We start from the raw sequence: 25,880 nt of genomic DNA on the forward strand, positions 1-25,880 counted from the left end.
TTCATGTATTTAATATTTCAAAATTATGAGAAATCATACTGTCATTCTTGAGCAAGACAGAGGAGACTGGAAAGGACACAGGGGTTTGTGGGCTACAAGTTGTCCATGCTAGCTTGAGGGGATTCAAGTGACTCACAGAAGTACTTAAAATTTTACAATTTAAAAAAAGAGATTGCCTGTCCCTTATTAGTTTTATTGGAAAAGGGACAAGAAATATTTACCATCTTCAGGTCAAACTAGAACAGTGGGATTAAGTTAGTGGGCCTATTTGAACTATGATTAAATCTACAATCAGTTTAGAAATTGTATTGCACAATTATGGCTTACATAATTATACAGTAATATGGCTTGACTCAGAAACTTCAATAAGCTATAATTGGTTTGTCTGCTTTTCGCATAATATAGTGTACAACTATGTAAAAAATGATGCATTTTTATAAGCCAGTTCTTATGCAACTGTCACTTCACTTTTACACTATATGGAATTGCAAGTATTTGCTTCTGTTTAACATGGATCTGTTCTGAGCGTCTGGATGATTTGATTTTTTTGTTCTTAGTCTTTACAATGGCAAAAAGCAAAATACAATATATTTGGACACAAAGAGATCAATACTTTGCTTCTTCATCTGCAGCCTCGCATATGTTTGCAACCATTTGATAAATTAATGTACTAAATCAATACTTTTTTCAATTCTGTTGTACATAAAGCATTTTGTTTTTCTTATATTAAAACATAATAGTTTCAATTTATATTTATTCCTGTAAAAATTAATCTTATATGGCCTTTTATTCTCTGTGATCCTTTCATGACAATATACCGATACACTAATGAGGAAATAAGTCTGACTGAGCATATTTTACTATGGCAGCTCAAAATCTAATAGACTCAACCTTATTCAGTTAGCCTGTTCAATAGTTGCTTCCATACCTTATCATTTCTTCGGTATCCTTTGCGAAAATTTAAAATGAGCCTCTTGAGAATCAATTCCCCAATATTTGGAAACTTGGAATTGATGATTGCTACAACTGCCGCGTATACATGAGTAAAGATGGGGGAAGCACTCTGGGCCTGCAAAATTGATCTTGCTAGTAATCCCCTATAAATGAAAAGAGAGACATAAAGACCCTTTTAAAAAAAAAAACAGAATTTAAGTTTAAACGCAGGTGACAAGGCATATGCAAATGAACTTCCTTAAAGTGTCTCCAACTTCTTAAACTTTTCAAAGCGATTTAAGTGTTACCTGACCGGGTAGATTTTCTTGTATGGATATTCCACCCACCCCAACAATCTACCCAATCAGCAGTTCCCCTGACCCTTTGAAATGTACTTATCGGGGGGGGGGGGAATCAGAAAGGGATACACTGGGAAGAAGTAGGTTGAAAAATCCTCTTCTACTAATACAATTTAATGCATCTAAATTCAGACTTAATCTTTTACTAGGCTCCCGTAAATTATGAGACATGGGAGCTTGAAGATAAAAGCATTGGCTTTTCTCCATTGCACTGTATTATCACTAAACTATTATGTCGCCTAACATGATATTCACTAGACAATTTTAGATTTTTCATCTGATCTCCTGTGCTTCATGCTGTAAGTTTATGTTGTGATATTATACAGTAATTTCCAAGAGTGTTTCAGAAAGGAATAGTTAACGCTTAATTCCAGGCAAAAAATAAAGAAACTTTTATTACAAATAACTCCCAAATCCCGATGTCTCATATGTCAAGTTGGCATTCATGTCTCCATTTGGCAGCCCAGGTCTCTATCAAACCTATTGTATTTTTGGGTCTTATAGTTCTAGTGAATATCAAATGGAGCTATACTCTTGGAAAAAAGCGATGCCATTCCACTGAAAAAAATAAATTCAAAACATTCCAAATTAAATACAGGTAGCCCTTGACTTACAACACTTCGTTTAGTGACCCTTCAGAGTTACAATGGCACTGAAAAAAGCGACTTATGACCGTTTTTTTTACAGTTATGACCATTGCAGCATCCCCATGATCATGTGATCAAAATTTGGATGCTTGGCAACTGGCAAGTACTTAGGAGTTACTTGCAGTGTCCCAGGTTCACGCAATCCCCTTTTGCAATCTTCTGACAAGCAAAGTCAATGGGGAAGCCAGACCCACTTATCAACTATGTTACTAACAAATCCTGCTTTGGGGATATATATTTTCAAAATGTTTTATTGACATTATTTTGCCGGATATTTTAGCCGAACCAGGCCTCAAGATTTTGCATTAGGCACAACATAACATGTCTCTTGAAACAAGCTTAGATCTACAAGCAGTCCTTGACTTACAACAGTTCATTTAGTGACCGTTTTCACTGCACTGAAAAGTAACTTATGACCACTTTTCACACTTATAACCATTGCAGCATCCCCACAGTCATGTGATCAAAATTCAGAGGCTTGGAAACTGACTCATACTTATGATGGCTGCAGTGTCCCGGGGTCATGCGATCAGCTTTTATAATCTTTTTTTTTTTATTGAAAATTTTTAAAGTTTTACAATAAAATACTCCCCCCTCCCACCCCATCACCCTCCCCCCTCCTTCCCAGAGCTGAATACAGGGTTAAAAAAAAAGAAAAAAACAACAAAAAACATACAACTTAAATGAACATCAAACAATTATACATACATCCAAAAAACAAATTTTAAATACTTTAACTCCAATACATAAAAACAAAAATTCTAACCATTACCCTTAAACATAAGTTATTCAAAAGCTAAATAGTACTTTCTAATCTCATATTTATTCTGTATAAAATTCACCCATTTCCACACCGAAATATATCTCTCTTGAGATTGGTCTTTCAGATAAGCCGAAATTTTTGCCATTTCAGGTAAATAAGAAACTTTAAGAAACCATTCTTCTAAAGTAGGCAAAGAGTCCTTCTTCCAATATTGCCCAATCAGCAACCTTGCCACTGTAATTAAATTCAACATTAAAATAATCTCTCTAACATCACAATCAACAATAATACCTAACAAAAACAATTGTGGTGTAAATTTTATCCTTCTATTAAAAATCTTCTGAATGTTCCACCAAATCTTGATCCAAAAGGCCTTTATATTTCTACATGACCACCAAATATGATAATACGTTGCATCCAAACAGCCACATCTCCAACATTTGGGCTGCACATTTGGATACATACGAGACATCTTTTGTGGATCAAGGTGCCACCTATAAAACATTTTGTAAAAATTTTCCCGTAAATTTTGAGCTTGAGTAAATTTAACATTCCTCACCCAAATCATCTCCCATGTATCTAATAAAATCGGCTCATCAAAATTTTGGGCCCATTTAACCATACAATCTTTAACTAATTCTGTTTCTGAATCCAATTCCACTAAAACACTATAAACTCTTTTTATATGAGTTCGACTTTGATCTTTGATTTGTTTCATCAAATTCACATCTTCCCTAATAAAACCCACTTTTTGATCTATTTTCCACCTTTCTAATAATTGCCTATACTGGAACCAAGAATAATTAATATTTTCTTGCACTAATTCCTCCATAGATTTTAATTGCCAATTATTCCCTTCCCAGTTAAGCAATTGTTTATAAGAAATGCTATCCATTTTCACTCCTTTCCTTATCCCTTCTATTGCCTGCCCTGGAATTCCCCACAACGGTATTCTAGAATCTGATCTATAATATTTCTTCCAGACACGCAATAAAGCAATTCTTAAAATATGAGGCTTAAAAACCCTATCCACCTTTTTATTATAAATTAAATACGCATGCCATCCAAATAATAGATCCCATCCCTCCAAAAAAAGTATATTTAAATTTGTTAAGTTGATCCAATCACTAATCAATGTTAAGACCACCGCATCATAATACAATTTCAAATTCAGCACCTTGAGTCCACCTCTCTCTCGAACATCTTGTATAATTTTAAGCTTTACTCTTGGTTTTTTCCCCACCCAAATGAATTTATTGATACCCTTCTGCCATTCTTCTAAATTTGCCTCTTTCTTTAAAATAGGTATCATTTGAAACAAAAAAAGAAATTTTGGCAGAACGTTCATTTTAACTGCAGCAATTCTCCCTAACAAAGATAATTGCAATTTTTTCCAATCATTCAAATCCTTCTGTATTTTAAACCATAACATTTCATAATTATTTTTATACAATTTTACATTAGAAGCAGTTATATAAACCCCCAAATATTTGACCTTTTTTACAATTTCAAAGCCCGTCAATTTAACCAACGTCTCCTTATCCAAATTAGTCATATTTTTAGATAGTATTTTAGTTTTATTATTATTGACTTTAAAACCGGAAACTTGTCCAAATTGGTTTATCAACTGTAACAACTCCAATACAGAATAAGTTGGTTGAGACAAGGTAACAACCAAATCATCTGCAAAAGCTCTTAATTTATAATCATTCTTATCAATCATTATTCCCTTTATTTTAGATGATTCACGAATTTTAATCAACAAAATTTCCAACGTTAAAACAAACAACAAAGGAGACAATGGACAACCTTGTCTTGTACCCTTTCCAATTTGAAAAACCTCAGATAAACCTCCATTAATTATAAGTTGTGCCGATTGTTTTTGATAAATACCTCGAAGAGCTTGCAAAATTTTATCTCCAAATCTTCAACCAACCTTAACATAAATTGCCAATTTAACTGATCAAAGGCTTTCTCAGCATCTAAAAAAATCAATCCTGCAGAAATCTGATTGTTTTTATCCAAATATTCTATTAAATTAATAATTTGTCTAACATTATTCTTCGTATATCTCCCAGTTATAAAACCTGTTTGATCAGTATGTATCACTTGATTCAATACTATCATAAGTCTATTAGCTAGAATTTTTGAAAAAAATTTATAATCTACATTCAGAAGAGATATAGGTCTGTAATTTTTAGGTAAAGTAAGATCTTGATCCTCTTTTGGAATCAGAGATATAAAAGCCCTTCCCCAAGATGGGGGTCTCTAAGCCCAATAATATATTATTAAAAAGTTCCTTTAAGGGCTCTATCATCTCCTCACTTAAAGTCTTATAATAAATTGATGTCAATCCATCGGTGCCAGGTGCTTTACCAGCTTTTAATTGTTTAATTGCCATAATAATTTCCTGTGAAGTAATCAATCCATTGATCTCATCTCTTTGATCATTTGATAACTTAGGAAAATGAGCATCTTGTAAATATTTATCTATATCTGAACTCTGTACCTTCTTACATATATAATTTTGTATAAAAATCTAAAAAAGATTTTTTGACCAATTATTTCTGAAAAATCACTTTACCATTATAATTTATTTTATCTATAATTCTCGACTTCTGTTTCTTCCTTAATTGATAAGCCAACCACCTACCTGGCTTATTCGTATTACAAAATGTATTATGTTTCATATAAAGTAAATTAGTTGCAGCCTGATCAGCCATTAACATATTAAACTGTGTTTTAAGCAAATTTATAGAAGCCTTTACATTCTTATCCGAAGGATTCAAAATTAATACTTTTTCTTTTATTTTAATCTCATCTTCCAATTCTTTACATTTTTGCATCTGTTTTTGCCTGTAAGCCTTATTCATTTGAATCAGAACCCCACACATATAAGCCTTACTAGTATCCCAAACCATTGCCTTGAGGTTCCCTTATGCATATTTAAAATAAAATATTCCTCTCTAAGTTTCTGAACATTCGCCTCTTGTCTAAATAAATTTTCATTCAGCCTCCAAGATCTTCTCTCCTCTTTCTCAGCAACCAATTCCATCCATACAGGACTATGATCTGTCAATGTCCTTGGAAAAATCTTTACATTTTTTACCCTGAAATGTAAATCCGTTGTAATCAGAAAAAAATCAATTCTTGAAAACGATTGGTGTCTGTCAAAAAAAAAAGTGAAGTCTCTCTCTTCCATATTGCGTTCCCGCCAAATATCTCTCAATTCCAAGTCATCTTTCAAATCAAAAAAAGCCTTAGGTAATTTGGCTTGCTTGAAAGAAGTAGAAAGTCCTTTCTTATCTCTATGTGTGTCCAAAACTCCATTCCAATCCCCCATCAAACTAACAGATCTATAATCCAATGAAATCAATTTTTGATGTAAAAATCTATAAAACTGTTCTTGTTGTTGGTTAGGAGCATACAAACCCACTATAAGCAGTTTCTTGCCATACATTCCCACTTCAATCATAACATATCTCCCTTGAGGATCAGAATCTATTAATACAGCTGACAAATTTTTCTTAACATAAATGACAACACCCCCTTTTTTCCCAGGAGCAGAAGATACAAAATGAGAACCCAATCGAGCATTAATCAAATATTTTTGATCCTTTAAAATAATATGGGTTTCCTGCAAACAAACAATATCATTATTATATTGCTTCAAATAATGAAATATTTTCTTCCTTTTCTGTGGAGAATTGAGGCCGTTAACATTCCAGGTCAGGAGCTTTGCCATCTCCTCCATCTAGTAGCCTGGAGAAGACTGCTTGAAGATCTACCATCGAAGATTGGACCAATGAAGATCTCTTAGGTCTTGCTCCTCCCACAGGCTCAGAAGCAGATTCTTGTGTAACTTCTTTGATTTCCTTCTTCTGTTGCTCCTTTTCTTTTCGTCTATGAGCTGCTCGGGTCATTCTCTGTTCTTTCATCTCAACAGACTGCTGTAACAACTCAGCCTGTAATTTTCCAGCTTTCATTGATACAACATCTTCAGCCAACTGCTCTCCCTCCTTCACTTCCAGAGCTTTGAACATTAAAGGTGGTGATGAACACGGTCCCAGGACCGAAATATAAAACTCTCTTGCCTTAGAGACAGTATTAAGTCTATAACGTGTCCCCGCGTGACTCACCACAATTCCAATTGGAATGTCCCATCTAAATGGCATCTGTCGCTTTTTAAGTTCATCTGACAAAAAAAGCAAAGTCCTTTCTTCTTCCTAAAATTTTTGATGGGATCTCCTTTAAAATTATAACGTCCTAAGCAGCAATCTGGAATCTCTTGTTCTAAAATGCTTGTATAATTTTATTACGTAAAGATCTTTTTCCAAAATAAATCACCAAATTTCTCTGCTTTGCGATCCACGAATTGACTCTAAATATTTTTTCTATTTCTCTAAATATCTCCTCTGGATTCCTCTCCAAAATCACAGCAATATCATTTGCCACAACCTTTCTCAGGTTTTCTTGCATGTTTTCCCTCAAGCCCCTGATTCTTAAAGCGAACTCCATCTCTCTGTACTGAGACATAACAATTTCATCCTGTGAAGTTTCCACCGTTTTTTTCCATACTTCCAACCCTCTCTTCCAATAAATCCACTTTATCTGCAACATCCTCAATACGAGAATCCAACTTTTCAACAACAGAAGCAAGTCCTTTCAAAGCCAGTATTATGTCCTCCCTCAAGACTTTATTTCTCTCTTCTAAAAGCTCCTTCATTTCTTCTCTAATTTGACATACAACATTTCCCATAACATCTTGAATATCTTTTACCGTGAGTGGTGGTACAGACGGAGAGGGTGGTGGTGATCTAGGTTTAGGTTGTTGAGCTGGTAATATTGCCGGAGAAGAAGCCACCTTAGGCACAGCAGAGATCGCTTGAAGCTATTTTTTTAAAAAAAATTCTCCTTCTTAAAAAACAAATCCGAAAGACCAAAAAAAAAAGAACCCCTTTTCTATCTGTAAGAAGAAGAAATATTCCTCCTCTTACAAACACCCAAAGTCCCAAAAGTTTCTGAAACTATTATAACAAAAAAAAATAAAGAAGTAATAAAGTAACAAAAATCCTTTCACTTTCCTTACGTGCACTTAAAAAAAAAGAGAGAAACCTCTCATCGCCATTTTACTTTCCCTCACTATATATATAAAAAAGTATAATTCTATGGAGTTAAAGTCCAAATAAAACATAAAAATACAATCCATTGATCAGCTCTGTCTGCTTCAAAATCAACTCACCAGTTTACTTTAATTGTGGATGTGGGAGCGGCGTCTTGCTTTGTCCCAAAAACAACAAGGGACAAAGGCATCTGAGAAGCGTAGATGCCTTGGACTCCGTGGTAGCTCGCCTTTCACCCCAAAAAAATCACTTTGGGGTTTCAGAGGCTCTACCACTATCCAGGGTAAAAAAAACTCACCTCTTTCCTTTTGCCCGGGAAAGAAGTTTCAAACCGCGGAACAGCTGATGTCTGCTGTCCTCGGCGGTTTTAACACTGTCTCAGACGGACGGCTACAAAGTAGCCGCCATCGGCAACGCAGCGCCACCGGAAGCCCTCAGCTTTTGTAATCTTCTGACCAACAAAGTCAATGCAGAAGCCAGGTTCACTTAATAACCATGATACTAACTTAACAATTGCAGTGCTTCACTTAACAACCGGGGCAAGAAAGGTCGTAAAATGGGGCAGAATTCACTTAACAAATGTTTCACTCAGCCACAGAAACGACGGGCTCAATTATAGTCATACGTTTGAGGACTACCTGTATAACTAAAATAACAAATGACACCCTTGTACTTGTCAGAATGATGATAACTCTGCTACCTAAATCCAGTAGGAAAAATAGCATAGCTACAGCCCCCACAGAGAAAGCTTCTCAGTGCAAGCCAAAAGTCATTAACGTACTTTGGCACTAAGCTCAACAAGTATATTTTGCCTCCTAATTCAGATGTACAGATGTTTCCTGATCATTTGGGTTTTAATTAAGCACTTAGAAGAAGCAGGTCAGAATAGGATATTCGGACTTCATCAGAGGCTACTGCTCCCTCCTGTCTCAAAGCAGAAGAACCCTGACAGAAAACCCATTTCCCCAACAGCTTATCCTGACTGAAAAACCAGCAAGAGGGTAAATGGTTACTGTGTAACATGAACCAATTGCCACGAAACACAAGCCTTATTTTTATTCAGTCACACTACTAAATGCAATACAGGTCGTCCTCGACTTACGACCACGACTGAACCCAACATTTCTGTTGTTAAGTGAGACCTTTGCTAAGTGAGTTTTGCCCCATTTTACAACATTTTCTTGCCACAGCCATTAAGTGAATCACTGCTTTTGTTAAAGTTAGTAACCTGATTGTTAAGCGAATCTGGCTTCCCCGTTGACTTTGCCTGTCAGAAGGTCACAAAAGGGGATCACGTGACTCCGGGACACAGCAAAGGTCATAAATATGAACCGGTTGCCAAGCCTCTGAATTTTCATCACATGACCACGGGGATGCTGCAACGGACACAAGTGTGAAAAATGGTTGTCAGTCACATTTTTCAGTGCCATTGTAACTTTGAACAGTCATTAAACAAACAGTTGTAAATCGAGGACTATCTGTAAATTGAAGAGCTCAAGGAGCTAATCAGACAGACCATCACTTTTTATAGTATTTGAACGCCGCAAGATTGCAAAATGGAAATCCAGTGCACAAAAGAACAGTTAGAATTACAAAAACCAAATCCAAAACTGTCTGATTTTTGAGCACGACACTTAGAAGGCATTCACAATTCTTCCATCTCCACTCAAACTAGTTCATGGCCACGGATCAGAAAATATCCATTGTAATATAACAGAACCCCAGTTAGTATCTGTTTTTTTAAGACCTGATTGCATGTTGCATGCTTTAAAAGCTTCAAGTTAATGTGATCTCTGAATGTATAAAACATCTTGACTTCAATAGAATTTGCTAAGAACTAATCTTCAATTCATCTGCAAGCTTTTACCAAACCATTCTGACTTTAAAATGAACATACCAGCTTGACTCAAGCAGAACCCTCTATAAAAACATTATAGACTATTTTTAAGAAGAAGCCCAGATCTAGGGGCTGTGCAAGCAACATAAAACGTGTTTTCTTCAAACCCTAAGCAAACCCACTAAGTTAACAGGAATTCTGCAGTGACAGTGAAGAGCTGGAATATATTTAAATTATATCTGCAGGGATATCTTAGAGCAGGGGTAGGCAACCTTGACTCTTTTATGACTCGTGGACTTCAACTCCTAGAATTCCTGAGCCAGCCATGGTGGCGCAGCAGTTAGAGTGCATTACTGCAGGCCACTTTAGCTGACTGTGTTCAGCAGGTCAGCGGTTCAAATCTCACCGGCTCAAGGTTGACTCAGCCTTCCATCCTTCCGAGGTAGGTAAAATGAGAACCCAGATTGTTGGGAGCAATGTAAATATATATATACATTGCTTACTGGTGTACACCGCTTAGAGAGTGCTTGCACTTAAAGCGGTATATAAGTCTCATAAATAAATAAATAAATAAATAAATAAAGTCCACGAGTCATAAAAGAGTCAAGGCTGCCTACCCGTCTTAGAGGAATCTTACAGGGTGAAAGAGGCAGTTCTCGTCTTCCCATTGTCCTTTCCGTCTCTACCTACTTGCCACTACCCAGGTCCCAATGTGGCATGTCCCACATTTTCTCTATCCCTAAGATCATTTCATATACATTCGTCAATATTCACATATTTATACCGAGCAGAAAGGGGTTGCTCTTTACATATTTCATGCTTACCTGCCTCTCACAATGTTTTCTTGAAGAAGTTCACTTATAATATTTCTAATGTTTGAAACGTTCACTTTGTTGATGAGACCGTTGATGGACTTCTTCAGGGCTTCCCAACTCATTCTCTGATAGGCTAAGCTGTTTTTTCAAAATATACAAATTTACTAATGGACAAGAGGGAAAGAACTAGAGCAAAAGTTATATCAGACGGAGCGTTCAGCGGTGACACATCCATCCACTCTCACTTCTGTTTTGCAAAAGCAAAATACGCGAAGAAGAGATACTACGCCAAGCAATATTATTATGAACACTAAACAGTGATTTATGTTTTGCAAAAAAAAGTATCATCGACTATAGTCAACAGACAAAACCAGGAAGGACAATGCTACCTTCAGATTTTATCTCACCCAGCAGAAAAATTTGGCCTTCTCATTAAGAAACTATATTTATTCCTACATGAGACTGTCACAATAATGATGACTCAGCTATCTGAGCATGAAAAATTGAGGCCAAACCCCAATCTTTGAAGATTTTTCTAAATAAAGCTATAGAGCAGTCTTGCTTTCCTTTTTCTGATAAGAAAAGCTAAAAAGGGCTCTTCTACTTCCACATAATTAGGATTTTTCTGACATCAGACATGTCAATCTGCACCTTTCTCTATTCCTGCTTCTATACTGCTCTGTTATTTGGGCACATAGCATTAAAATCAATTTTTTCTTAATAGACTTTCAGTTAATTTAAAATATAAAATTTTAATTTAATTCTTATAAAATATAATTTTTTAAAAAAAATTGGTATACCTATTTTTATCAGTGATTTGTGCCTGCATCATCCTGAGCTTTGCTGGAGGAATGTATGCCCCGCCAGTACGGGTAAGGATTGGATCCACCTCCTCTTTCTTTTTCTTTGGAGGGGGCTCCTCACGTGAAAGAGGACTCTGTACTCCGGATTTCTCCATATTGTTTTTCCTATCAGGTGACCGGGACTTCCTGTGCTTCTTCCAATCAGATTCTCTCTCTCTCTCCTGTCTTTCTCTTCCTCTGAAATAAATAAATAAATAAAAAGAAATCTGCATGTTACATGTTCAAAGTACAAAGAGAGAAAAAAGCAAAATTTAAATATGATGCCAATAGTTCTAAGACTTCTTTTAAGCAAAATCCAAATCAACACTCCCTACAAAAGCTTACAAAAAAACCAGCAGTTAAACAACCACAAAGTTCAGAATTTTTAGAAGCATTTGACATTCACCTTGGTTCTGGGTATCTGTCATCGTAATGCCCCCTTCCCGAATGTTCTCTGTCAGATCTTCTGTGTTCCAAATAGCCTTTGCTTTGGGGTGATGGAGACCTCTTACGCTCCATGAACGTATCCCTGGATTAAGGGCAAAACTTGGTTAGCAATTACTTTTAAACACATCACAGAACTTGTGGACAGCCCGTTTGGGGTAGTGGTTAGGGCAGTGATGGCGAACCTTTTAGAGACCGAGTGCCCAAACTGCAACCCAAAACCCACTTATGCATCATCGGGTGCCGGGTGGGTGTGGCCCATTAGGTGGGTGTGGCCCATTGGGTGGGCGTGGCTGCAGTGTTAACAGCAGACTGGGTGGGACTAAAAAGTTCAATCAATCAATTCCAACTTTGCAAGATCTTTTTTTTTCCCGCGAGGTTGAAATTGACTGATTGATTGAAACTTTTTTTTTTTTTGTACACAGCGGTGGAGGCCTAAAGCGAAAAGGTTTTATAAAACCCAGCTGAAGGCCTAGGACTGGGGCAACGGCGCGTGTGCCCACAGAGAGGGCTCTGAGTGCCGCCCCTGGCACCCATGCCATGGGTTCGCCACCACTGGGTTAGAGTATCAGGCTACAAACTAGGAAACAGCAAATACAGTCCTGCCTTAGGCACAAAGCCAGCTGGCCAGTCCCTTTTCTCAGCCCAAGGAAGAAGGAACTGGCAAGCCTACTTCCAAAAAATGCTGCCATGAAAATTGCAGGCTGTTACAAGGAGTCAATGCTGACCTGAAGGTGTAAGTAAGTAACTAAGTAAGTAAATAAAAGTATGTATATATGTCCCTGCCAGCCACATTTACATGCCGTTCAATCTCCTTTATTGTATCACTTTCCATTGAGATCCATTGGCCAAGGTATATATGTAGTGGTCTACTATGTCTAGTTCTTCTCCATAGTTTTCAAGCATAATTTTCAAGAACAACCTCCCCCTATGCCTGAAAGGTTTCCGATCAGTGTGTGCTACCTCCTCCAACATATGCCAGTGAAACATGGACACTAACCTCACCATCAATACAAAAGTTACAAATGGTGCAGAGAGCCATGGAAAGATACATGCTCGGCATTACAAGACAAGATAGAAAGACCAGCACATGGATCATTAGAGAACAAACGACAGTATACAATATCATCAAGAGAGTAAAAGAACTGAAATGGAAATGGGCTGGCCACGTAGCAAGAAGAACTGATGGCAGGTGGACCAAGGCAGTCATAGAATGGATCCCACTTAATAAAAAGCACCATGGAAGAGACCTAAAAGAAGATGGATCGATGACAGCAGCGAGTATTGTGGGCCCAACTGACAAAAGAAATCTCAGGACCGTATTGGTTGGAAACATGTGGAAGAGGCCTTCATCCTGCAGTGGGTAGATAATGGCTAAAATGATGATGATGATGATGATGAAATAAACATATAATGGATTGCGTAACTTCAGAAAGCAAATAGTGTGTTTCAAATGTTCCATAACTGTCAACTTTGTATTGCACAGAACTTTTACTTTGTATGCAAAAATAATAAGAAAAAAGAGTGATGTTATTTTTAGTAATTAAACACTGAGGTCTCTGTGTTTATGCATATCCTTGAATTACTCCTTGGTTCAACGATTTTACAAGATTTAAATCATAAATCTTGCATCTAATCCCATCCCTTCTCATTCTTTCTACTGCTACCCCGATCCTTTCAAAACAGGTATCATCTTGATTATGACAGGAAAAGAAGCAAAGGGACAAAGAACATTCATAAATGGATATTCATATCCAGTATATCTGATATTCATACACATAACATACTTCTATGGTTTCTATAAAAATATTTGGAAATGGGACTTGATGGGAGCAGAATCCTCATGAGGCATCAGATCAGAATTGGCAGAGAAAGGAATGCATTCACACACGATGAATTCATTTCCATCCTTTCCACTGGCTCCACTACTAATTGTGTTAAGTCTGAAGAAAGATTCTTAGTGATTTCAGCTACATTCACCTAGCATTTCTCTACAGCTGGAATATACTTAGAACAGCAGAATTTTCTGCTGAGAAGATCAAGAGAGTAACCAATATCCATGGGGACACTGGGAAAACTGTTAACACACCTTTAAAAGGTATACATCTTGGACTGAAGATGTCAACTTATTAACAGCAACATAAGAAACTAAGCTAGAGACAGAACTTTCTGCAAAAACACCCATTGATCAAATATCTAATAAAGCATATAACAGGTAAAGTGGGTAGGTGTATAATGCATGTGTGCGTAAGAGAAAGACATATATACCCATCAAGGCACACAAATTACAAGCAATTATAGCACTATTGTCTGCATCTTCCTTTGATCAGAAGACACAAAACTGATGCTGCCAATTTATGAACTTGGCTTACTTCTTTAGATCAGACTGAAAGAAATGTCCCCTCTATTTACTTCTTTTCCATCAAATATCAAAACTGTCTGAAAGGAAGGCAAATCTAGGTTTAAAATGATTTCTATCCCAAAACAGTATTAGAATAAAAAGATGATGTATTTCCACTACCAGTTTCTCAGCTAATCTAAAATGACTAATCCTTGCAGGTAAACAGAGTATTTACCACTTCAGCTAACAGTTTCTCATATTTACAATTGCCTAAAATCCACTATAGAAATGCCTTTTAAGTTGTAGAGGGATTCTCAAATCTTAAAGTAGTTTAAATCTATTTTAAATTTTGAAATAGGGGTCCCCAACCCCCGGGTCTGCGACCGGCACCAGTACGTGGCCCACAAGAACTGACCCGCGTAAGCAAATGAAACCACACAACCCCTGGATTGTGGAAAAACCGCCCACCATGGAACTAGTCTCTGGTGCCCCCTGGTTTCCCTGGGGGCTACTGTTTTAAAATATTAAAGAAATCCTCTCCCCTCCTATCCCCCCATTATAATCCATTATTATTTATAGTGAGTTTTCACTGCATTTCATATAAAAAGACATTTTACCTGTCTTCTGGGGAGGCACTTCTCTGGCGAGTATGGTAAGCTTCCTTCCTTTCATATCTAGATCCAGACTGTAAAACATAAAAACATTCACATTTTATATAATAACTATTAGAGAACTTAAATGCAAAAATGTATACTCACAAAAAACTAATGTGACTATTTTTCACTTGTATCTGCAGGCCCATAACTGTACCGGCGACCCTTACAAACTGTGTTAATATTGCACTGAGAAACCACCTATTTTAAACCAGCTTTGCCCTCTTTTGGAAAAAACTATGTTTTTCTACTATTGTATTACATTAAATGGGAAAGAGTATTAAAATGTAATCAATATGACTGTGTTAAATTTTATACTGTTTGTTTTTACTTCATTTTATTATTCTACTTTATCGATTGTATGGATTGTAACCAACTCTGATTCCTGAACGTAACATCCAGTCTACAAATATTTTAACAAAAAAATACAGCATTTGACATAAAACATCAGTAAAAATTGCAGTTAGCCAACTACCAAGTAGTAACGACTACATAACTGTTCTCAATAAAATATTGATTATGTAGTAGATACTACAACTTGATCTTAACCCAATCACATTATACAAATAAGTATAGATTTCTTCTCAGATAAAGTTTAGTACTGGGGCTTCAGTCATGCTTCCATAAACTCAAACTGCTTTCCACATAAGACTTGTACCTCAGAAACATCTATAAACATTGAGAGAATTGGTGTCAGAATTAAGGGGATAGACTAGAAACTGGGAGTTCTAGTCCTCTTTAGGCGTGAAAGGAACGAACCATTTGCTATATGTACAGTTGCAGAATATGTGATTTTCATGCAAAAAGTCAATCAATCAATCAGAATAGAGCTAGGAAGGGACCTTGGAGGTCTTCTAGTCCAACCCCCTGCTCAAGCGGGAGACCCTATATAACTGTCAGATATGATTGAAAAATATTGTTTGAAACCCCTGACAGTCATTTTAGATAATGCTGGCTGAAATGATTTGACCTAGCATAGTCCTTCTCCAATAATCTACTCATAGGTTATTACTTGTGGCAATAAAGAGTACCAGCAACATTTACTCATACACTCCCTCTTTAAATTTACATTTTCATGATATAATAATGAAAATAATAGTAATAATAGAATAGAATGGCTGTGACAAAACGAAACAATTGGTCAATTGCAAAAAGCAGCTTTACTTGGAATAGCATACATCCTGTAATAATACTTTTAACACCATCAAACAACATCTGCCTATCTCAGGTCCTTGAGAAGGACTTGATAGGTGGATAAAAAAAGCCGAATCCAATCTGAACAACTGGTTGATTGTGTGACCAACCAGAATATATTAAATGTACACGCTACCTGACTCCCAGTGACTCTGGACAGTTTACATATTGTAAAAAGCATAAATAAAGATAAAGGATGTCAATCTTCCTCACCAAAAGACTGAGCAAAAAGCTGCCCCTTCTGAGGCACTTGAAATACCAGTGTGGATTTGCTGAATTCATGAAATTTTTTATAGCAGGAAGGATCTGTCATCTATGTCATAACTCTGACAAGCAGCTCTTAGCTTCTGCATTAAGAAATGAGTGTTTCCCTAAACATCAAAACTTTAGTCATTTAATATTATTTTTTTTAAAAAAACTTACATTCATTTTTGCTTCTTTTCATTCCCTCTTAGTCTTCCACTTTAAACTGAATTTCCAATGTAAGCGTTTCAAAATCAATGTGGAATGTTACTGTTATTCTTATAGCAAAAATAATTCATCTACAAAGAAAATAAATTGAGATTTGCTGGTATTGCTAAGACAAAATCAAAGCAGCCATAAACTAGTATTGCTGTCAACAATAAAATTATCTGCTTTTCGGTTAATCAATTTGACTACTTCAATCTATACTTATCGGAGCTTTTACAGAGTAGTTCTCATATAGCAGTGATGGTGAACCTTTTAGAGACCGAGTGCCCAAAAACCACCTCTGCCCCGCCCCCACCCCGCCCCCCCACAGGGCCACCCACTGCCTCCCCGGCCTGCCACAGCTGATCGCCCAGGCAGACCAGCAGCGACCACGCCCTTCGCCTGCGCCCCACAGCATCATCTGCGAGTGATGGGGCGCAAGGGCAGAGTCTTATCCTCACTGCCCAGCTGCCATGTCCTTGGCTATGCTGCTCCGCATGGGCTGCGCCCATGGGTGACTCTCCTCTGGGGGGCTGCTGGTGAGGAGGGGGCCACAAGGGGAGGTGGGGCTGGGTGACGACGCAGGTGCCCACAGAGAGGTCTCTGAGTGCCCCCTCTGGCACACGTGCCATAGGTTCACCACCACTGTCATATAGCGTATGTTAATATGAGAATTTGCTCATACTGGATTGATAAACAAGAGAACGATGTCTGTAAAACACAAACAATCTTCATTTTTACATCAGGTTTCTTAAGTTTCAATTCTGCAGTAATGAGAAGTGGTATTTTACTTTGTAATTATTATTGCTAAGAGGTACTTTCCCCTCCCTAATAAATCTGTATACTGAAAAGAATGTGCAAATGAAGCATGCTGGTGATAACATTTCAAGCGGAGAATGCTTTATTGACACAAAACAATGTGCCCATTTCTGCTTAAATGAAGAGACATCATGGGCAATCAGAAGAAATGTTAATCATATAAAAGCCAGGGGTTTTTTTAAAAGCAAGAACAAGTGTAGAAAGTCTATTAGAACAAGACAAAGAATTTGAAGAGATAGAACATCTGTTAAATGTTTTGGCTAAAGATCAGATAATGAAGATATTGGGGGCCAATTTTCTCACAGGACCTGAAAGCCATTAACAATGGTGTTTGGTGGCTTCGACCTGATTTCATCTGTGATTCAAAAGGCTTCAATGCTATAAAAGAGCTCCCCAAAATAAAAGCAAATTGTATTGCTCTCACAAAGCAGGCTGGGTTCAACAAAATAGAGCAGGGATGTCAAACTCACAACATCATGTGATGTGTTGTGAGGTATCACAACTTCCCCCCCCCCCCGCTGCTGGCAATGGAGTGGGTGCGGTTTTGCCATGACACATCTGGCCCGTGGGCCAGCAGTTTGACACCCCTGAAGTAGAGGAAGACTTACTTAGATAAGTTGTTTCAGTCCCATGTGCAGAGAACTTTCAATAAAAGAGCTGCAACACTTGCTGCTGAGGGCCAAGTGGAAGGTGAAGAAGAAAAGTCCAGCAAGCCAGTATAAAATCTTTAAAATAAAAAAAAACCACCTTCAAAATGTTCAGTTCTGAGAAAATTTTACATAAAAGTGAAACGGCTAGAAGATAACAATTGTAATGCCGAAAGGAACAGAATAGTAGTTTCTGAAGTTCAATTTTTATTTGGAGTCATGTAGGCAACTTTGGATAATGAGATGGGCAGCATATAAATATACAATAGTCAAATAAATTTCTTTTTGAAAGAAAGATGGCAAAAACAATAGACGTTGTTAAGCAAAGACCCAAGAAAAATACAGAAGATGTACCAAGACCCTGTAGATCTGGTATGATCATACTTCATACAAAGCTTGCATCCATATCTCCTTCACTTAATAATTGTCATCATTTTCCATCATTTGTCTCCATTGCTCTACAGCAGGGGTCTTCAAACTTGGCCCTTTTATGACTTGTGGACTTCAACTCCCAGAATTCCTCAGCCAGACACGCTGGCTGAGGAATTCTGGGAGCTGAAGTCCATAAGTCATAAAAGGGCCAAGTTGAAGACCCCTGCTCTATAGCTTCGCTCCCTTCCATTCCTTAGGCTTCAAACTTCATCACTTTTTTTTAAGGTAAGACATTAATTCTGCATTACTAAATTATGAATTTAACATGTTTTTTTCATGTTTTTTTCAAACTATGTAAGTACTTTATTAGGATCATTTATTGCTTTATTGATATATATGATCAGTCATCATTTCCAATTACTTTGTAGGACAATGTCTTAGACTGCATTTTTTTCCCAAATAGGCTTGTCAGCAGACTTTATGATGGAGATGAACATTTTTTTTAATATTTGGAGGGACTATACTGGACTGTAGGCTTTTACAAAGAGTAATGATGGGCAGGGCTGTCTAGATGCAGGACATATCCATTTTCTATATTGCTACATCTCATGTATCCACAGATGAACACTCAGAGGGGAAAGGAGAAGCTTTAACTCCCCTCCTTTCATTAATAAAAACTTTTTTTCTTTGTTAATAGTGACAGAGAAAGCTCTCATGGGTGGCTGAAGACTGAATGCAACCTGTAAATTGTCCATCTGGATTCCTGCACCTTTTTCTCTTGGCACCTTGGCAGGATGGGTCACAAAATCATTTATCCTTCATTACATGATAATGTGGATATGGTATTTTTTAAGAAGATCAAGCCATACTCCAGATACTACTTCCTTATGGGAACCAAAATTACATTTATCTGATTCATTTATCTTATCTTATCCCAAAAGACAGCATAGGAAAGCATACACTTTGAACATGGATACAAAACCTATAGACTATTCTTATGCAGACTATTCCTACATCCTCTCCTCAGTTTCTGCTAATGTTCAAAATGTAAATAAAAATTAATTCTAGTACTAGTACAGGAAGTCCTCAATAAATGACCATTTGTTCAGCAACTGTACGAAGTTATGATAGTCACAGTGTCTTGCAGTCATGTGATCACAACCCAGATGCTTGGTAACCAGCTCACAATTACAATGGCTACAGTAACCTGTGGCCACATAATTGCCATTTGGTACATTAACTGCTGGCTTCTGACAAGCAAAGTCAATAGAGGAACCAGCAAGAGGTCACAAACAGCAATCATGTAACGTTGCACCTAATGATCATGGAGGATTTGTCCAAATACTGCAACTGGAATTGTAATAAGTTGGCAACATCATGTGAGGTTGTGCTTTATGATCACAAATTCCTGGTGCCAATTATTGTCATTAACTTGTATGCTGAATGTAATCCTAACCAGGAAAGGAGACAAAGGTGGTGGTGTTGGTGGGGGGACCCACAGCCACTTAAAAGGTGAGAGAAAGAAACTTAGGAGAGACCTGTCCTAATGGATGAGGCAGTTAAAACTCAGTGTGAGATCTGTAATTTCAGATTTGTAAGCTTCTGTTAATGTAGCCTTACAATAAATTTAGCATTAGTATCTGAATTGTATTGACAATGTGGTTGTGCTGTTTGATGAGGGTGGTCAGTATCTACTTGTGAAACAAAGGTGAAAGGGATTTAAGAATGTGACTATAGTAATTTTAGTCCTATCTGCTTCCCTGTTTAAAAAAAAAACCCTTCCCCACATTTCACAAAATTGCTATGCCATCAGTGTCAACATTCAGCAACTGAAAATGAGAAATCATAGCAGCCTTTATACATCAAGAAAACCCAGACAGTTCTCCGTTTAACAGAAATCTTGAAGTCGCCTTCATGTTGTCTCTTAAGTCTCATGACAAAACAAAAACCCCAACTAGGATAAACAGTTGTGGAGAACAGGCAAAAAGGAAAAAAGTTTCTACGAACTGGCAAGGCTTTTTATCGGATCTCCTTCTAGGGAAGCATAGGCGCTGGGGCAGCATGGTAGGCAAATCACGGTACTTCCCGACACAACCCGATTTCAGGAGGGGAAAGGGAGATCGCGTAAGGTCACGTTCAGACATGCAGACACCTACACGTGTTGGAATGAATACTGAGTCGCTTCCTACAAGCACCGCTTCTGAGGAGCTGCGGGTGGCGGGGAAGCTCTCTCGGATCGTCCCGAAGCACAAACTTCGTCCACGCCACGCTCGTGACCCTATCGCTTCCCTCCACCCCGGCGATCGAAGGGGAGGGCTCCAAACAGAGAAGAAGCTAGAGCTCCGGCTGCGAGGAGACGACGTCAAAAAGCCCGCTCCCCGCGGCCTCATAAACTTACCTGACCCAGACCAACTTCCACCATAAGCATATGCCCGCTTGCAGGAATGACGCCACTTCCGCTTACTTGCCCACCAATTAGAGGCAAGACTAAAGGCGGGACTTCCTTTTTCCCCCTCCTTGAATTATTGCTTATGTTAAGTCCAAGCAATCAACATTGGGAAGGAAAGGGTTAAGAGAAACGTCCCCAAAGAGCGGGTTCTTGCTTACCTAACAGCAGCTTCCGGCGTTCTAGCTATTAAACACGGATTGACTACATTTCCCAACATTCCTTATGTTCGATACTTTTAGAGAGTGTCTGTTGTTGTTGTTAATTGCGAAGTCGTGTCCGACCCATCGCGACCCCATGGACAACGTTCCTCCAGGTCTTCCTGTCCTCTACCATCTTCTGGAATCCATTTAAATTCACACCTACTGCTTCAGTGACTCCATCCAGCCATCTCATTCTCTGTCGTCCCCTTCTTCTATTGCCCTCAATCTTTCCCAGCATTAGGCTCTTCTCCAGTGAATCCTTCCTTCTCATTAGGTGGCCAAAGTATTTGAGTTTCAACTTCAGGATCTGGCCTTCTAAAGAGCAGTCGGGGTTGATCTCTTCTAGGACTGACCGGTTTGAACGCCTTGCAGTCCACGGGACTTGCAGGAGTCTTCTCCAGCACCATAGTTCAAAGGCCTCAATTCTTTGGTGCTCAGCCTTTCTTATGGTCTCCTTCACCCGCATCAAGAGGCTCTTTAGTTCCTCTTCACTTTCTGCCATTAGAGTGGTATCATCTGCATATCTTAGGTTGTTGATATTTCTCCCGGCAATCTTAATTCCAACTTTTGATTCATCTAGCCCTGCCTTTCTCATGATGTGCTCTGCATATAAGTTAAATAGGCAGGGCGACAGTATACAGCCTTGCCGGACTCCTTTTCCAATTTTGAACCAATCAGTGGTTCCGTGTTCGGTTCTCACTGTTGCTTCTTGACCCGCATATAGGTTTCTCAAGAGACAAATGAGATGGTCTGGTACTCCCATCTCTTTAAGAACTTGCCACAATTTGTTGTGATCCACACAATCAAAGGCTTTTGCATAGTCAATGAAGCAGAAGTAGATGTTTTTCTGGAACTCCCTAGCTTTCTCCATGATCCAGCGTATGTTGGCAATTTGATCTCTAGTTCCTCTGCCTCTTCGAAATCCTGCCTGTACTTCTGGTAGTTCTCGATCCACATACTGCTGGAGTCTAGCTTGTAGGATTTTAAGCATAACTTTACTAGCATGTGAAATGAGTGCAATGGTGCGATAGTTTGAACATTCTTTGGCATTGCCTTTCTTTGGAATTGGAATGTAAACTGACTTTTTCCAATCCTGTGGCCACTGTTGAGTTTTCCAAATTTGCTGGCAAATTGAGTGTAGCACTTTTACTGCATCGTCTTTTAAGATTTTGAATAGCTCAGCTGGAATACTGTCACCTCCACTAGCTTTGTTGTTGCTCAGATTTTCTAAGGCCCATTTCACTTCACATTCTAGGATGTCTGGTTCGAGGTCAATGACCATCTCATTGTGGTTATCTGGGATATTAAGCTCATTCTTGTATAGTTCTTCTTTGTAGTTTTGCCATCTCTTCTTAATCTCTTCTGCCTCTGTTAGGTCTCTGCCAATTTGGTCCTTTATCATGCCCATCTTTGCATGATGGTCTACTGCTGTCAAGATTTTTGAGTGGCAAAGAGTTTTCGGAGAATTTTTATGGTGAACTTGAAATAGAAGTACCTGGAGCCTATAGAAATTCGGAATAAGTTATTTTTTTTCCTTCCTACCCCTCTCACTTTCCTTTTCTCCCTAGCAGAAACATAGGTTTTCTTAATAAGTGTATAACGCAGGCAGACAGCTAATAACAGTTTTTATTACCAAAGAGAGAGAAGAAGAACTGTTCACTTGTTGAATTTCTGCCACCTTGTGTATATTTTTGCATTGGCTAAAAATTATAACCAATGTGAAATATCGAATTTAACACATATATATTATGGTAGGTGGATAGAATAGTCCACTTTTCGTATATTTCTGACAAAAGAAAAGGAATGGTTGATTCAAAGTTTAAGGATGACCAAAATACTGAGCTGTTTTCAATAATCCAAAATTTGTAGAAAATCCCAAAAAGTACACTCACATTTGAGATTAGGAAAGATACTACAACACTTAGTTTGTTATATGTTGCCTAATGTAGAATTTCAGATTTCCAAGCCTGGAACAGTCATTTGTGACATTTTGGTCAGTCCTTAAAGGGGATTTCAAGCTATGGATTTTGCAGTTTTTCCAAAATGGATCTGGTTATGATAGTTTTTTTTTAATCCAGTAAATATTTGATTTATGAGATGTTGAATGTTTGAGAAAAAATATGATTAACATGGGCCTTAGTAAATCTTGATCATATCAAGAGGACTAATTTCTAAGTAATTGGGAACTCAGAGTCTAGAATGGTGAATTCCTATGGATGTTTATAGATTAAGACCCATTGTCTTCAGCAGAGCCTAACTGTCTTTTAAGCTAAGGATTACAGCTTTAGTACAGTAGTTTCTTAGTTTCCATGATTGAAATTAAAGTAATTTGTCTTGTGTGAAACTGGTAAATACTAGTAAGTCCATATTAGACTATGGAAATTTGGGGATGTCAGACTTATTTTTTGTCTTTATATTTTTTTCAAAGACTAAAAGCTTGTCCTTCATTTTATGACCAAAATACTAGAGAAAACAGCTTAAAATGATGAATCTTCTCTGAAATGCATATAAAAGCAGCAGGTATATAAGAGGATGACAATAAAGTAACAAGTCTCTATATTACAAGAGCTTTTTTTTCAGACATCTTTTGTCTTTAGTGAATATTCTGTGTTGCTAATTAGCATTTTCATGTGAACTCAGTGAGATGTTGATGAAATTGTCACAGTTCAGTAGTCATAGGCAAGCCCTAATTGTCGTAACACCTAACTCATAGCAGGCAATATAGCACTTATCTCCTTGGATGCTGTATCTATAATACATTTTGATGAAGAAGCAGTTGGCTCTTTTATCAGAAGAAGCCTGTTCCTTGCATTTTATGTTTGAAAGCCAAGATCAAAAATGCTGAAGTATAGAAAAACCTTTGGAAATACAGATCGAAACAAATGAGAAAGCAGAAAGATTTCTTTGCAAAATGTCATCTGTGGCAGCAGGAATATTTTGCAAATAAATCAGTATTTTTTGCTGTTTCATGAAAATGGCCATTTTGTTGTTGTTATATAAATGTGTGGCCAGATAAGGCATTGTGTAAATGTGATTCCCTTTAAAGCTAAATGTTGCACAGGATCTGGAGGTTTGAAGGACCATCCATCTCCTAGTATTTCTGCCCACCTTAAAAAATCAGACCGAGTTGGTCTGTCCTGGTATAGTTTTACAAGCGTTCCGGTTTCCTATAACATTGCAACATGCCAGATTGCAATCTTCAAGCTGACCTAGAGATTTATTGCATCTACTGACCATCTGAGATCTCTTGAGGGCCATTAGATACTTGTTCTCAGCCATTGATGATATCATTTCTATATAAATGTATTTCCTCTTCCCCCTCCCTTCAGAGTTCCACTTCCAGTTGCCACTAGTGGAGCAGCTGCCCTTTATCTGTGGCATTCCCTGAGTCCATTGCTTGCCAAGTCACATCACTATTCTTGCTAACTTGTCTGCTAATTGACTGTTGCTCTTTATATAACAGAGCTTATATTGCTGATAGATGCTTATGCTTCTTCCACCCTGTGGATGTCACTCTTGGCCTCAAGTACTTTCTAGCCAAATCTGTCATCTTCTTTTCCTCTCCACTTGCTGCTCAAAGGAAGAGGGCAAAAAGGAAAGACTGTTGTTCCCTCCCAACCCTGTCACTCTTGATCTTGCCAGGTATAATGGCAGTGTTGTTGTTAGAGTAAAATAAAAAACTGTGAATTGTAAGCAAAAGTCCATAATGCACATATGTTCTCTCGCCTACACACAGAGATCACTGTGGGGAAGAAAGCTATTTTACCTGATAATGATTGCTGAAGCAGGAGAAATATGACAGAGAGAGAGAGAGAGAGAGAGAGAGAGGGAGGGAGGGAGGGAGGGAGGGAGGGAGGGAGGGAGAGAGAGAGAGAGAGCAATCAAATTTAGGATTGTCTGAAATTTAAAATAGGGAGTAAGGAAGAGGACCTTGATGGACATATGCAGGAATCTTTGCCTAGACATTATTTAAGTCCAGAACTATATGATCATGCAAATGCCTCCTTAATCTATTGACGTGTAAGGAGGAGGAGGAGGAGTTACTGCACATTCAGATGTGCAAAATTTTGTTATATTTCTATATAAGTTGTTTTAGTCTTACTGTGGAGCTGATTTCTTGGTCTGATTCACTTAGTAGGGCTGACATTTATCCTGATGGTGAACCTTTATTGGGAATTACTTTAGACTGTTCCCACCCCTGGTGAGATTTTTGGGACCCCCCTCTTAAGCTCTCCTCAGCAAGCAATTCCTTTTGCAGCAAGACTGATGTTATGGTAGTAACAGCAAAGGGAAGAGTATCTTGATTAAGACTGCTGGGAAAGGGTGGACTTCACCTCAGCCGTTTTTGCAGGTGCAAATGAGGATGGCTATTTCCCAACAACTTGGAAGCTGAGAAAATAAAAAGTGCTTCTGGGTGAGCTGATTCAAAAGTGATAGAAAGCTCCACATGGGTCTTCATCAGGGTCCAGTCCAAGCTGGGAATAAAAAAAATGGAGACTGCTTTAGAAAGAAGGTTGTAGTTTATTGAAGAGCAGAGCCAGACAGAAAGGTAACTCTGGGAAAGTTGACCACCTGTTGCTGGGAGTGGTGATCAAATATTTATACCTTCTTGAGCTTTTGTTTGGAGTTGTTCCTGTGGCATGAACTTTGACCTAAGTCTGAGTGTACCTTTCTGGTATTCTGATGGTGGTGGATTAATCCTATTATGTCCCAAAGGTCATATCATGCTTCCCTGGGGATGTGGCTGATGACTATGTCCTGTGTTGGATTTTTTGGTGTGAGGGATTGTTGATTCTAGGGATCTTTGTCTTTCTAATCCCATCAGCTCCGAGCTTCCTGGCTCCAATCTTTCTGACAAGATTATCACATCTGCATTTCTGGTTTCTGTTTGGGGAAGAGAGACATGGGGGGGGGGTGTTTCTGCCTAAGATTTTCCATTATTCCTTTGGGGAAATATAATATTATATCTTTTAAATATTCCCAAAATATTTC

The 25,880-nt window shown here is 38.0% G+C and overlaps 1 protein-coding gene across 5 annotated transcripts in view; it reads right to left on the reverse strand.

Annotated features, from left to right (window-relative positions):
• Positions 1–20,701, reverse strand: part of CWC22 (CWC22 spliceosome associated protein homolog) — a 61,853-nt gene extending 41,152 nt beyond the window's left edge. For 3 of the 5 annotated variants that reach the window (XM_039327160.1, XM_039327159.1, XM_039327155.1), the window contains exons 1-6: positions 20,638–20,680; positions 14,722–14,789; positions 11,726–11,848; positions 11,278–11,517; positions 10,487–10,615; positions 929–1,097 (exon numbers count right to left, since the gene is read on the reverse strand). In XM_039327160.1, coding sequence (XP_039183094.1) covers positions 929–1,097; positions 10,487–10,615; positions 11,278–11,517; positions 11,726–11,848; positions 14,722–14,789; positions 20,638–20,667 — 759 coding nt within the window. In that variant the 5' untranslated portion in view covers positions 20,668–20,680. The other 2 variants (XM_039327156.1, XM_039327158.1) reach the window with 2 other exon arrangements.
• Between the last annotated feature and the right edge of the window lie 5,179 nt (positions 20,702–25,880).

This window comes from Crotalus tigris, unplaced genomic scaffold, assembly GCF_016545835.1.
Source record: "Crotalus tigris isolate CLP2741 ecotype Arizona unplaced genomic scaffold, ASM1654583v1 scf7180000024351.1097467, whole genome shotgun sequence".
Lineage (NCBI taxonomy): Eukaryota > Metazoa > Chordata > Lepidosauria > Squamata > Viperidae > Crotalus > Crotalus tigris.